Source organism: Orbicella franksi, chromosome 11 (assembly GCF_964199315.1).
Source record: "Orbicella franksi chromosome 11, jaOrbFran1.1, whole genome shotgun sequence".
NCBI classification, from domain to species: Eukaryota; Metazoa; Cnidaria; class Anthozoa; order Scleractinia; family Merulinidae; genus Orbicella; species Orbicella franksi.
In genome coordinates, this window is record NC_138155.1 from 4,083,353 (window position 1) to 4,098,058 (window position 14,706).

The 14,706-nt window shown below is 40.2% G+C and overlaps 2 protein-coding genes across 2 annotated transcripts; one reads left to right on the forward strand and one right to left on the reverse strand.

Moving 5' to 3' along the window:
* Positions 1–1,375: 1,375 nt before the first annotated feature.
* On the reverse strand, positions 1,376–9,623 carry LOC145460577 (polyglutamine-binding protein 1-like). Its single transcript, XM_081445436.1, has 9 exons — positions 9,440–9,623; positions 7,880–8,016; positions 6,599–6,654; positions 5,840–5,898; positions 5,369–5,419; positions 4,778–4,890; positions 4,191–4,239; positions 3,011–3,086; positions 1,376–2,377 (listed from the first exon to the last, which is right to left on the reverse strand). The coding sequence occupies exons 1-9, from the start codon at positions 9,621–9,623 to the stop codon at positions 2,212–2,214; spliced, it is 891 nt and encodes a 296-aa protein (XP_081301562.1). The 3' UTR covers positions 1,376–2,211.
* A 5-nt stretch (positions 9,624–9,628) lies between these two features.
* LOC145460568 (uridine 5'-monophosphate synthase-like) lies at positions 9,629–13,707 on the forward strand. Its single transcript, XM_081445421.1, has one exon. It carries the CDS (start codon positions 9,629–9,631, stop codon positions 11,066–11,068), a length of 1,440 nt encoding a protein of 479 aa, XP_081301547.1. The 3' UTR covers positions 11,069–13,707.
* Positions 13,708–14,706: the final 999 nt, after the last annotated feature.

The window sequence follows — 14,706 nt, forward strand, 5'->3', positions numbered from 1 at the left end:
CCTAAATTTGTACAAAGACCTGATTTGAATTTTTTTTTTCGGAAATCCTTTATCGTTGTTATGTAGCAGTAATTTCACTTTTGTGTGGGAAAATTCTGATAAAAAGTCATTCTCGTCCCAAGAGCCTCCCTTTGTTTTGGTCACGTGGTCAGAGACATTTTAAGACGAGTAGCACTGGGGACGAGAATGATAAAAAGTTTAAAAATATCCGACTTCCAGGTGAATTGCGCATGATCAGCTGAAAAACACGTGGCTTAATCGAGTCGGTGGTGTTTTACTTCCGCTTTTCTTTGCTTTTAAAACCAATCAAAATCGAGCTTGTCTCGGAATTCTGGGGAGAGCCGCTCGTTTTGCCAGTTGAAAAACATCAGCGGATCAGAAGCGTTCCATCTCTATGAACCCTTGAGGGAAGCAAAAAAAAAAAAAAAAAAAAAAAAAAAAAAAAAAAAAAAATTCAAGAACACCAGGAGTGCGAGATCGCGAGGTTGTACTAAATATATAAAGTGAAATAGAACTAATCCCCTACACATGGTAACTTAGGTTTCCTTGTCTTGTTTTATTTATGACCGCGATTCGTGTGTGGAGTTCTACATATTAAAGGAGAAGTTCACTCCAAAAGGTTTACTTTTTTTGTCTTCGCCTATAACAAATTAACATTCACCTTTTCCACTCAACGACGTTTCTGGCTCTGAAGTGCCCGTTATCCAGAACAAATTCGTCTCGAAATAAGCAACTTCAGAGGCCTCCATTTTGTAACTTTCTTGGCAGCCAGGCCGTGTTTATGTGACGTCATTCCGTCCCACTCAAAGTTGACGGGGAGGAGGAAAAACCTGCAACGGACTTTGCATCCTTCACAATCTATTTTTTTCCAAAGATTATCCACTTCACTATCATTATTCACTTCGCAATCATTTAGGAGTTTGGAACATGTTTGGCCCAAAATAATATGGCTCAAGAGCAGGCATAACCCAGAGTGGTAGTTAAAAGGCTTGTCAGAAGCCATTTAGGCAAATCTCTCGGACGGAATGACGTCAGGAAAACGCGGCCTGGCTGTTGAGTACTGTTCAAAATGGGGGCAACGATGGTCGAATTTTGGGCTTCTTTGGAGAAAAATTTCATAAGAAAAACCTGCTCTTTAGAGGCTGAAACTCCCGGGACGGGGGTAACTCTACAAATTCTTGTACGGGGGGCGGGGGGGGGGGGGAGGTGGCCCCGCCCCGAGGTCCAACCCCTTACCCTTTTATATACCATTTTGGCAGAAAATGCACCCCTTTTATATACCTTTTATTGAAACAAGGTACCCCTTTCATATAGCTACTTTAGAACACTGCACCCCCCTTTCTGAATCCTTGTAACGTCTATTCAAAATACTTTAATTAAAGGCCCTTTTGAATACCTAAACGACCGATTTCCCTACCCTTTTATATAACTGAAGTCTGAAAAAGGCACCCCTTTCGGGCGGAGCCTCCCCGTATAGGCCATTATAGGGAGTAGCCCCCTTCCCCCCCCCCCCAGCCCCGGGCTGAAACTTTGGTAAGTGCAAGGTTTTTATTAGCGTGGACAATAAATATACGTTCTCCTTTAAAGAAAATGTATGCATAACTAGCGGAGAACAAGGAATATTAAATTAAGTATCGAGTCTCAGTGAGGAAGTTAGTCATTAAATTTTACAACATTTGTTATCATTCAATGTTGATTGAAATTACTGAAAACAAGGTTCTCTTTTCTTACAGCAAAGAACAGCTATGCCTTTCTTTTAAATTTAATTCTCGACTGTGTGAAGCGTGTGTTTCAAATTTTCAAATTTAAGTCTGAGAATCAAACCCTACAATGCTACCATTCAAATGAAAGCCATTGAGCAGTACTTTCATGTGGTACTGTTTATTATGCTGAACAAGGTGGTTCTAGCTTTTAAGTCTGTGGACGAAACCCTAGTGTGTGACCATTCCAATGAAAGCTATTGAGCAGTACTTTCATGTGGTACTGTTAATTATGCTGTTCAAGGTGGTTCTAACTTTTAAGTCTGTGGCTAAAACCATTCAATTGAAACCTTGACTATTCAAATGAAAGCTGGTAAGCAGTACTTTCACGTGGTACTGCAGCTGTTTTTTTTTCAAAATTTCCACAAAAGGATCTTTTTTCTGGCAACTAAAAAACTTCGGAACTCTTGGGAGGAAAGAGTTCAGCTGAGGTTTACAAACGTTCCAAGGTTCATTCACTTGTTTCCACTGAAGACCTCTGTGTCAGTTGTTGATTTTGCCTTAGTACTGCCCCAGGACTGGGGTACGGCCTCATTTGAAACAAAGGTCCATTAGCTGTTGTGTCGACTCCTGTTTTAGCTTCACCTTTCTTGAGTAAACCTGTAGTCCATGTACCCCTGTGGAAACAAATACAGGAGTATTAAGTAACTATTATGCAGTTATTGACTGAGCAGGCCCGATTTCTTTCCGCTCGTACGGGAACGCTTGCTATGCAGGCTACGTGTAAAGTCGCTTCCGCTGTCTACGTGAGTAGACTCCGCAACACATGATTGGCTATTTTTTGACCCTCCCAGGATTTCCGAGACTGGGGGTGGTCAAAAAATTAACTTGAAGAGGGATTACCTTGGGCATAAGACCTCTATGGATAGAGGATAGATAGGAGAGATAGGCCTCCCTACCCTTCATCACCCTTGGTAACACCGTTGTCTATTTAACAATTAGATTATAAGGTGATAGTTGATGAGGTCGAAGGCCGAATCAACTCATAGAAATCTCGAGCTCATAATCTAATTGTTTTAGTAAAAATCTACTAGTCGTTCAAACCTTTATCTAAATCCTCTTCACAAACACTTCTCTGAGAAGCGGCCGTTATTTTGTTATCAAGGGCACACTGCTACGCTACTCGCTATCTATCACAGAATAGATAGTGAGTAGCGTAGCCAATCAGAGAACAGCATTCGTGATTGAACGCTGGTAGATTTATACTAGTCTAATAAAGGACATTACGGTCCTGGTCTATTGACAAATACCTTGGAGCATCAGAATACGAGGAGGGATCCATTGGGTCGACTTCTTCTGATTTTCTACGCTTTTCAGCTTTTATGTCTAAATAAAATAAAAAATATATATTTAATAATATATAAAAAAGATATTGTTATGCGCTGACCACAGCTAGTAACTTACTTTGAGAATCAGTTGATTTACATTACGTTCTGATTACATTTATTTGTCGTTTTCTTGTGATTACGGTCGAACGTTAACTAACGGTCACCTCTCTTCAACGGACACTTTTTTGTCCCAGTGGAGGGTCCATACAGTCACTCTTATCTAAACCTCTCTACAATGGGCATCTCTCCACAACAGCAACGGCACTAAAGTGTGTTCCAGCTGTCAAAGTAACCTCTCGACAACGGCAAGTTAACCAACGACTGTTGAACAGCGCATACAAAACACTATTTTTTAATTTAAAAGGTCACTAAACTTGATCCATACCGCGCGTTGTTGGTCTCTGTTTTTGTTTGGTTTCTGTTTTGTTGATATATTTTGATGGTGTTACGTCTTTATAGGCTACAATAAGCATTTTTTTTTTAACGATAAAAATGTTGCACCCTCCGAAAAAAAAAAAAAAAACAGGTGTCACATCACACCTACCCATAACTCCCCCATAACGGCCACCTCTCCACAACGACCACTTTCTTCTTTCCCAAGGTGGCCGTTATGGAGAGGTCTGACTGTATTTGACAGACTAACAACTTTATTCGCTGAAGATGACCACTGCCAGTTAATGAATAATTTGTCAAGCATTGCAACCAAGTCAAGAGAAAGAAAAAAAAAATTGTAAATGCAATGCAATGTTATGTTTTAACTAAACCACAATAAAATTCTTCCTTTCTCTTAACGGCAAAACTAGCCAAAAAGCAACAAAAACAGCACTAGCCGTATGTTCGATGCTAACAACATTTCTGCAAGAAGTTATGTACATCACATCAGGCTTTGTTGCCTACAGACTGGCTCCAAAATTACTTTAAACTATCCAGCTACCAAATTCATCCGAAAACAGAAATGTCATATGCTATAATCTAAGAATATTTACAAAAATATTTTCAGTCTAAAAGCTACTAAAAATTAAGAATATTTAGCCTCCGCCGGAAAAACAATGTTCTTATATAAAAAAGGAGCGTATTCCCTGACTGATGTTTCAATGCTCACCTTTCTCTTGTTTTCTTTTGACCGCAGCCTCTTGGCGCTTTTGGGATCCCTAAAACATAAACAACAGCAACAACAGGAAGAAACAAAAAAATTATACCGATGGGCAACAAAAAGAGTGGAGACACTTTTAGAAAATGACACGTAGGGAATTAAACATATCTAACACAGTGTGAATTTCTGAAAATTTCCACTGACGAAATTAAACACTGAGCATTATCCAGGATGAAGTTTTCTAGAAAAGGGGATGACCTCAAAACGTACATGCATACCGTCTCAAATGTTTCAAAAATTTTTACTGGAAATTAACGTTACAGCATTTCTATGGAATTTTTGGTTGAAACTTCCTTAGAACATTTCTATACCATTTGACCCTGTTTCAAAGGGTGTGTTCCTTTAGGGTGATGTGGATCAGGATCAGTGATCCAACATCATTTGGATCATGGTAAATCAAAGGAACCGATGAATCTGTGACCAGAGTGGCAGGATCTTGAATGGCTGATCCTGATCCAGATCACCCCAGAGAAACACACACCCAAAAGTTCTGGACAGCATTGCTGACCGCATGCAAAGTGCCATTTGTGTATTACCTTCATGAGACTGGGATGTTTGCCGATACTCAACACCTGTTCTTTATCTTGTTCCGTGTCCACCCCGGGTGGGGCAAGGATTTCTCTGTTAGGTTGAATGTCTGTTTGAGCTTCTACAAAATGGTAGAGATAAGTTGAAGTCTGCATCAGGCTAGGTTCTCCAGACCACCAGAACTTATCTCACAGTTTCATATGCACTCCCCCCTCCCCCCCCCTCCCCCCCCCCCCTCCCACAATCCCCAACTTGAATGGGATGTGGGTTCATTGCAGGGTTACCCACAGGATTAAATTCCCCGGTACACAATTAGGTCAACTATGGCAGGTGAGAAAAGCAATGTGAGAGTGAAGTGTGTTGCTGAGAACACAACACAATGACACTGTCCAAGATTCCAACCAAGCAGGATCTAATAATCACACCACTTTGTCTCTCTCACACACACAAAAAACATTTACTATAAGACAGTTCTTACATCATTCTAATACTCGCTTTACATTCAAAAGAAAACTGTTTCCCAGTAAATTAAGAAGCAGCTCACAATAATATTATGATCATAAAACTATTTCATGTTATCAATAATATTTATTAATTACCTTTTTGCTTTTCGAGTAAAGATGACGGGAGAGTTATTTCAGCTGCTGGATCTATTTATGAAAAAGATGTAGGATTGTTAATGGCTATTTAATGCTCATTTGAAGTCCTGAACCATTTGCTTCATTTCCAAAGAAGAAGTTCTTAGGAGTATTAATTATTATTATAAACTGCATCATTGGATAATACAATTCAAGAGTTTTCATTAGCTCAGCCATCATGGGTTATGAGCCATTTTACCATGCTCTACAAGTATGGTAAACGTACGCTTTTTTGGGGGGGTATTTTTATTTTTATTCTAGTTTGAATATGAGATTATTATAGCCAACTTGGCACAATGCGCCTCGTTGGCTATCTATTGTCTCATATTCAATGTGCGTTTGTGGAATAATTGTTCATTAGATGGGAGAATATGAGGAAAGGATTAACTTACTCATGAAACTTGCCACCACGGTCGATTATTTTCCACTTACCTAATGGATGGTGCCAAGAAACTTGGTTGGTTAGAGTGTTCCAGTAATAACTGGCTCCACTAGAAACAAAAAGGAAAAGCACAATAAAGCACAGAATGAAAAGTGTTTAATATGCTTCTAATTATCACATACATGTAATGACAGCATAACAATTTATTGAACATCTGAACTTCCAATCAATTACAAACACAACCAACTGCAAACACCTGGGACTATACTGTGGGATACATGTACATGGCTACATAAGGTTTTAAAATGTATAAATTAAATTAGGTTGACTTCGCCTTAAAAACCATTGATTATTGATACAAACTCACAAATTCCACGACATATGACATAAGACATTTACAGATTGCAGACTGTAGACTACATTTAGGCCTAAATAGCACTCCAGTTAGCCTGAATAGTGCTCAGGTTTAATAGCCTATCTATGGTCAGCTATTGATGGAAATGGGAATACAGTAGATGTATGTCACCCTGCAGTTTGCAGTCTGTAAATGTCATACACCACAAATTCCACAAGTAATGGTCACACAGTAAAAAGCAAAGTTTGGATTTGAGCCTAATTGGTCCATCAAGCTGTTATTATTTTAGTCCTGGTTAGTGAGTAGATGCATTTCAACCACTCCCCACCCCGCCACCTTTCTTGCCTGATGGATAGCCATTTACACAGCAGCTGAGAGGAGAAAGACATGAAGAGAATGAGAACTTAACCCTGCTTTGATGTCCAGAACCCAGTATCCTCTATATCTGCCTTACCTGCTGGGGTCTGGTACTAGATACCATCCTACAGGTAATGGAACAGTGCTGAAGTCCTGTAACAAAATATCAAAATTATCCAGTAATTATGTACAGTCTAATATAACACAAACAACTGCCAAGCCTGAGGTACAAACGTACAATAAACCCTCTCTTCACTTTACCAATTTGAATCCCTATAGAGTAACAAATCCACAAAGTTAAGCCTATTCAAACTGGCTGGAGCGGGGAAGGCAGAAAGTTTCTACCCTGACTGAAATGTTTTCAAATTTTGCAATATTTAGGAAAGGAAGCAAACCTTTATAATTCCATGGCAACTGTATCTTAACAGGCATGTTTCTTTCCAATTTGAAATTTCCCCATTATTATTAATACACTCGCTTTCAGTGTTACGTGCATAGGCGACATCTTTCGACATGCCATCTTTCGACATGCTATGTAACCTGGCCTATGTCCAAAATGTAAGCGCACCAGACTTGTTTGCTGTCGAACTTGCCTTTTAGTTATGAAACATGGATTTATTTGACATCAGAATAAGGCTGGGAGTATCAAGAAATTATTCTCGACTGTGAGAGATAAATTGGCAGTTTTAAATGTTTACATCTTTTGAATTTTAAATGTGGTATGCACCAGCATAACACTGAAAGCAGGTGTAAACAAAATTTAGCTTTTATGTAGTCTGCCTGGCAGCAAACCCTCCATGCTGTCTTGAGATATCCTCGAGATCACTTGTAAGCAAAAGTGTTAACCACAGGGGATATGCAAAAGCCTGAATGCAAGAAGGTGGCCCAGGGAAGAGACAAAAAGAATGGGTCTTCTTTCGAGAAACTGAATTCTCTGTTTCTCCAGCTTCTATAGCTAAGTATGTACAATGTTAATTAGTCTGATGATAAATCTTTTGTACTTACATCAGGGCAGGAAAAAAATTTTAAAATCCAGTTGCCCAGGGGGACAGTACATTTCAGTTTTCAGTTGCCCCACTAAAAGATTGCTTGCCCAATAGGTGCACAATGTTCATCATTTACTAGGCACTGTCTATAATCAAGCATAGTTGAATTTAAATTAATCCATGCTTTCAACTCATTGTTTTGCTCATCTTGCAGTCTCAAGTATTGAAATTGTTTTTTTATGGGACAAGACTACAGAGGCGAATTTCACTTGCCCAGTAGACCACCAAACTTCTATTTTCACTTGCCCAAGAGCAAAATTTACTTGCCCCAGGTAATGGGACCTGGGTTTTTTCCTGCCCTGCACATGGAATACACAGTTATTCTTACTAACCTTTGGTGAGGAAGAAGTATTGTTTTGGCCATATCGTTTTCGACAATATTCCACACATGTGTGATATGGGTTTGAAGTATTTGGACAGCCCTTCACTGGTCCATCTACTTTAGGTAGTTCATCTGGTTTCTCTTTGTCTAATGTCAACAAACAAAATGAGAACATGTCAATCTTACATGACAGTCATGGAGGAAAGAGCACCAAAAATTTGCCGCAATGGGCCATTCCATTTTTTATTGGCACCCTCCCCTCTCCTATTGAGATAATATGGAACTTAGGCAACCATGAAGGCAACGGCAATGAGAACATCACCAAACAAAAGATTTACATGTAATAAGCAGAACAATAGCTTTGCACATGCATTATAAATCTTTGTGCATTTCATAGCCATCCTCTGCAAATCAACAACATGAAATGACCATGTTCTGTATATTTTAGAGACTGTGGGCGATGATGGCAAATTGTAGCATTTCGTTTTGGAATTGATTGCTGACATTACATATTTAGTTTGAACAGGTTTTTAAGACAGATTTACCCACTGAACAGGTTCAGTTAGTTATGAAATTTGAGGGTAAAATATAAATCCATTTTTTACTGGGTGTCGTCCTTGGTGTTGCCGTCATCAGTGCTTATTAGTTCCTCAGGAAATCTGAGGCAGAGGGGAAGTCTTTAAGGGCTGTTTCAAAGAGGGCAACTGTGTAGGTGCCTTTGATATTTTGATAAATTCTTAGGGGGGGAGTTTGTTGGTACCTCCATGGGGGGGGGGGGGGTGCAAATATTAAATGGAATGGCCCAATAAGCCATTTTACAGTTGTTTCCTCAGTGACCTGCACTATGAATGCAAGTGATACTGGAGGTGACCTTGCTTCGATGCAAACCTCTCTGCCTTTCTCATTTAAAAGCAAACTAGTTAGCATTAGAACAACTTGATTTACATAACAAAAGCAGTGAGGTCTGTATCAAAACAAAGTCATCTACAGCCTTGTTGCCATTCAGAGGCCAGGTCACTGAGCAGACAACTGTAAAAATGGTCTCTTTGTAGGCTTCTTATAGTTTTTGCAACAAGAAGTGACCAGAGTATTCAGGCTATTCCCTGCTATAGGATGCTGGTCCACTGCAGGCTTGTGTTGCATTGCTTGTACTAACCAATATATCACTGAATGTCACTAGCTGAGGAGAGACGTGACACAAACTATACAAATGCCTAGCTGTGAAACAATTTGAGACTTTCATTGAGTTGTAACTTGTTGAACTTAGTTTTAATACAACTCTCTACTAGAAATCACACAAAATCTAAAGACAACTTGTTCCCTTTTCTTGTGTTTCAAGCCTACTTTTTCCCAAAAAAGCACCTTTGATCCAAATAAGATACATCTGATGTTTATAACTAACGGAGTTTCGCTTTAGCTTTAAACAAAATTCGAAGACCAAAAGGAAAGTTCCATTGACACGATTTCAAAGTTTGCAGTGCTCTCAACCTTGGTCTTACGTCTTATCACCTGATTTTACGCTTAGCTAACACCGCTCTAAGTTCGATTACAGCTTAACATGATGTTTTACCTTTTTGAATTATTCCCCTCTTTGCAAGACGGGCTTGGAGCGCTGGAGGCAGAGGCATTCTTGGTCTGTATTCCTTCAAAACAATCTGCGAAGTCTCCTCTGTTCGAAGAGGTAATTTCAATATGGCGGCATTGAGCCTGCAATATTCTTCATCGTTCTTCCGCTGAATTCGGTTCACGTGCATTTCAAATGGTTTCAAACATGGCGTCCGAACAGAAGAAAAATCTGATCGAAAGTTTGTACGACATTTGTGCCATAAAATTCGGCGATTTTACGTTGAAAAGTGGAATACAGTCTCCAGTTTACGTTGATCTGCGCGTGATTGTATCATATCCTGAAATTCTCAAGCGGATAAGTGATATGTTATGGAATGTTGCCACGGCATCAAAGGCAGATTTTTCGGTCATTTGCGGTGTTCCATACACTGCTTTACCGATCGCTTCTTCCATGTCCGTGACTTACAACGTCCCGATGGTGATGAGAAGAAAGGAAGCCAAATCCTACGGAACGAAACGATTGATAGAGGGAGTGTTTACGCCAGAAAGCAAGTGTTTGGTCATTGAAGATGTTGTCACAAGTGGCTCGAGCGTTTTGGAGACAGTCGAAGCGCTTGCTTCTGTAGCGTTACGCGTTTCAGATGCTGTGGTGTTACTAGATCGCTTTCAAGGCGGAAAAGAGATGCTACAATCGCAGGGAGTGAAGCTTCATAGTCTGTTAACACTCCCTGAAGTTCTAGATGTATTGTTTGCCAAGGGAAAGGTCGATCAAGAAATGGCGGCAAAAGTGCGCTCATTTTTGTCCACAAACAAGTTCCAGCCATCTGTGGCTATAGGCAAGGTACCAGCAACTCCAGGAAGCAAACTTAGCTTCGAAGCTAGAGCTCAAATTGTGACTAACCCAGTCACAAGAAAGTTATTTGAGATCATGCACAAGAAAAAATCAAATCTGGCTGTATCAGTTGATTTTACGACCTGTGGTGATGTTCTGAACCTGGTTGACAAAGTTGGGCCACACGTGTGCATTGTGAAGACCCATGTTGACATCCTTGAGGATTTCACCACAGGATTTGCCGAGTCTCTCCAACAGCTTGCAGAAAAGCACAACTTTGCAATCTTTGAAGATAGAAAATTTGCTGATATTGGCAACACTGTGAAGAATCAGTACAGCAAAGGGTTGTACCATATTGCAGACTGGGCGCACCTAGTCAATGCACATGTGGTCCCGGGGGATGGCGTCATTAAGGGCCTCAAAGAAATTGGTGAACCCCTTGGTAGGGCATGCCTGTTAATTGGTGAAATGAGCTCTGCAGGAACCCTTGCCACTGGAGAATACACTAAAGCAGCAGTGGAAATGGTAAAGACTCACAAAGACTTTGTTATTGGTTTTATTAGCCTATCCTGTTTAGTGGATGATCCTCAGTTCATTCACATGACCCCAGGGGTTCAGCTCAGTGCTGGAGGGGATAATCTTGGTCAACAGTATCTCACACCTAGTGATGTCATTGTCAGCAGAGGCAGTGATGTTATAATTGTTGGCAGAGGAGTCTACCAGGCAGAGGATCCTGTCAAGGCTGCTGTTCAGTATAAAGAAGAAGCATTTGCTGCCTACATGCAAAGAATTGGGAATTAAATAAATCTTTGAAATCCTGCCACCGCAATGTGTGTTATAGGCAACAATGACTGTCTTTCAGTAGAGTGAAACCGCTTTACTGTGTATTCCTTAGTTAGAAGGGCTAAGCTATGCAATTCTTGGCTTAAAAGTTCATATTTTTGTGAGGTACACATTTTTATTCTTGTCCAGTATTGATCTTCCATTGCTAATGACCACAGCTTGTTAGTTTTCCTACCAGATTCAAACTACAACAGGTTAACTGTGCTTCTTTTTTACTAGCTTATTACAGACACCTAATCTTCATGGACAATTGTCTTGGTCTCAGCTGATACACCTCATCAATATCGACACTTCTAGAACTCCTCCAGTGGCCAAACAAATAAGGTTCATTTATATCCTTTGGTCTTAATCCACTTATAATCACAAGCTGGTTAAGTGTAAGTGTTAATTGATTGTCAAAAGGTGTGTGAACTTTCTGGCTAAAGGAGAAGGTCACTCCAAAAGCTTACTTTGTTGTCTTCAGCTGTAGCAAGTAAACATTCAGCTTTTTCAGCCTATAAGTGCCTGCTATCTGGAACAACTTTGTCTCGAAAGAAGCGACTTCGGAGGCCACCATTTTGAACTGTACTTGGTAGCCAGGCTGTGTTTATGTGACATCATTTCGTCCGACTCGAAATTGGCAGCAAGAATAAAAACCAACTGATTTTGCATCCTTCACAAGGTTGGCAAAATGTATTTTTCCAAGCGATTATCCACTTCACTATCATCACTACTTTCATTTTCAAAGTTTGGAGCATGTTTGGCTCAAAATAATACGACTCAAGAGCAGCCATAACCCAGAGTGACAGCAAAAAGACTTGCCGGAAGCCATTTGGACAAAATCTTGTGGACAGAATGACATCACAACAACGCAGCCTGGCTGCTGAGTACTGTTCAAAATGGAGGCAACGATGTTGAATTTTGAGCTTCTTTGGAGACAAATTCCTTAAGGAAAACCTACACTTTAGAGGCTAAAACGTCGGTGAGTTGCTAAACTTAGTGCAAGGTTTTTATTAGCGTTTACAAAAAATATACGTTTTTCGGAGTGACCCTCTTTCTTTAAATACAAGTGCTAAATGAGACACTAATAGACTCTCACATAAATGTATCTATGAATATGCATTAAAGGCCACTTTGTAACTTTTCTATTAATTCTGGACAAAGTAGCAGGTGAGGGGGAGACATTGGCAGGGCATTTGATGGCAACTATCTCTATAATGCAGACTTTTGGTCACGCTAGAGGATTTCCTAGCCTATTTTAATGGGCGATTTCTAAGTTGCCTTTTGCCTCTGTGTCAAAACAAGTCTACATGCAAAACCATTTATATGAAAATGAGTTCCGCCTTACAGGTTCACTTTCATGTAAATGAAACTCACTTTCATAAGAAAGGTTTTGCATGAAGACTCGTTTTGAAAAAGAGGCACAAGGAAACTTGGAAATGGCGAGACAAAACAAGATAGTTTGCAACAGAAATAGCGTTGTCTGAAAAAACGGAGTTCCTAATCACCGCTGTAATTGTGAGTTTTCCACCCAGAGTTTCCTCTAATGTGGGATACAAAAAGCGTCCTGTGTTTTTAGTGAAGACAATTACATCGCAGTCAATGTTCAAAAGAAAGTTTTTGCTTGGTGTCAACACAGCTTTAACAGAACCCCTCTGAATGCACGTGAACGTGGTATTACGAATGGCAAGGGACAGTTGTGAGATGTTGGATAGTCCCTCTGCTACGACGCCTAAACACGCAGAATTGTTCTGAAAGATCGTTTCTTTAATTGTAATTGTTTTTGTTTGTCTTACCCTGTAACCCGCCCTAATAGCCCAAGCTCTTGAACTCAGTATATCTCTTATAGTGCAGTTGTATATGATGATTGAGAGATCTACAAAGCCCAATGGTGTGCCGATTAACACCAGATTCGACAAGGCAACCATGCTTAGCCCTTTTGGGGCAACAAATTTAATACCGAACTTGCAGTAAATGCGAGGTGACATGTTGAATCCTTCGAGGACCACTTTGGTGGAAACGACTAAAGCTTCTGGCATTCCAAGACAGTCGTACGGGGCGTGCGCCGTCCCTGTGCCGTCGATATGAAGACGAAGACCACGACGTTTTGCTGAAGACTTTGGCGAGTGTCTTGCACGGCCTTGTGTCCAAACCACAAGTGTCTGTGTCTTTCCCATTTTGGCGTGAGACAAACACATGACGTAATTGTTCGATTGGCTCCTTCTGGTCGGACACGTGGGCTGAATATAATAAACAAAAAAGTTGCATAAAGAGAATGCAGAACATTATTAAGTTCGGATCATTCGTGAATTCCAACTAAGGATCAAATCCATTCATCAAGTATTTGAGTTCGCGGGCGAATTGGACTAAACGCGTCACGTGACTAGGTATACCCTTATTAAAATTGGGGAATATCCCTCGTGTAGCTATTAGCGTGGCAGGGGCCTCAAGTATGAAATAATAAAATAACTGTACTGAAAGCAAACAAGGTCAACATGTCGCGAAAGCTTCAAACTTCGTATATATTTGAGCGTGAATCTAACTGGATAGTCGGATAAATTAACGTTTCGAAGCTTTGTTTCAACCCGGCCTACGAAATATGTACTGAGGCCGTTATCGCTTGTAGTCGAGAATGAAAATTTGATGAGGCACTTATAAATTTGTGTCATCTCTATGCCACAGGTTTCGATCGTCAGCTTGTTAGCACTAGAGTAATCATCTTTAGACTCGAAGAAAATAATTATATAGGTATGTGTAGTTCTCAGCACTTTTAGAAAATAGCTCAGTAGAAATACGCGCGCTGATTGGTTTAAAATCGTGTTACTATTCAACAATTAGATTAGGAGCTCGAGATTTCTATGGTGTAATAGTTGACGAGGGCGCAGCCCGATTCAACTCGAGAGCGAATAATCTAATTGTCTTAGTATTAATCTACTAGTCGTTCAAAACTTTATCTTAATCCTATGATCCTCTTCTTAGACACCTCGCGAAACGCAAAGAATTAAGCGGCCGCCAGTTTGTTAAAAAGCGCACACTGCTGGTCTACTCGCTATCGACAACAGAATAGATATGAGTAGGGTGGCTAATGTGAGAACGGCATTCGTGATAGAAGGCAAGTGGACTTATACTAAAACTCGATAGAAACACGGTACATGTTTTCTATGTTTTTAAGTCAAACACATATGACCATCATGAGCCTCCAGCTCGTGCGACTGGGTGATACAACCACCACCTGTGTGTTTGAAGTTAAAGCTATCTTATGTTAACAAAATACTTTACACTCACCGTATTTCCCAAAACAACTGCCAAACGAAACAACTACAGGGAGATAGATAAGTCGCATTGTATGGATAACGGTCCTTCACTGGTCCCGCTGAGAAATTGTAAATTTCTCTCTACACTATTTCAACTGATTATCCTGTGATCTGTAGTTGCAAATTTATTAATCAGATATCTCTAAAGTGATGTCGAAATCGCAACCTGGGCACTTGCAATTGCATTTCGCTCTGTACCTCTCAAAGCTAGGAAGGTTAAGAAGCTGCGATCTGATGCTATATCACTGGGACAGACTTCTAATACAGTGTGGGAGTGCAAGCGGAGGTATGTACTTTCGAAAG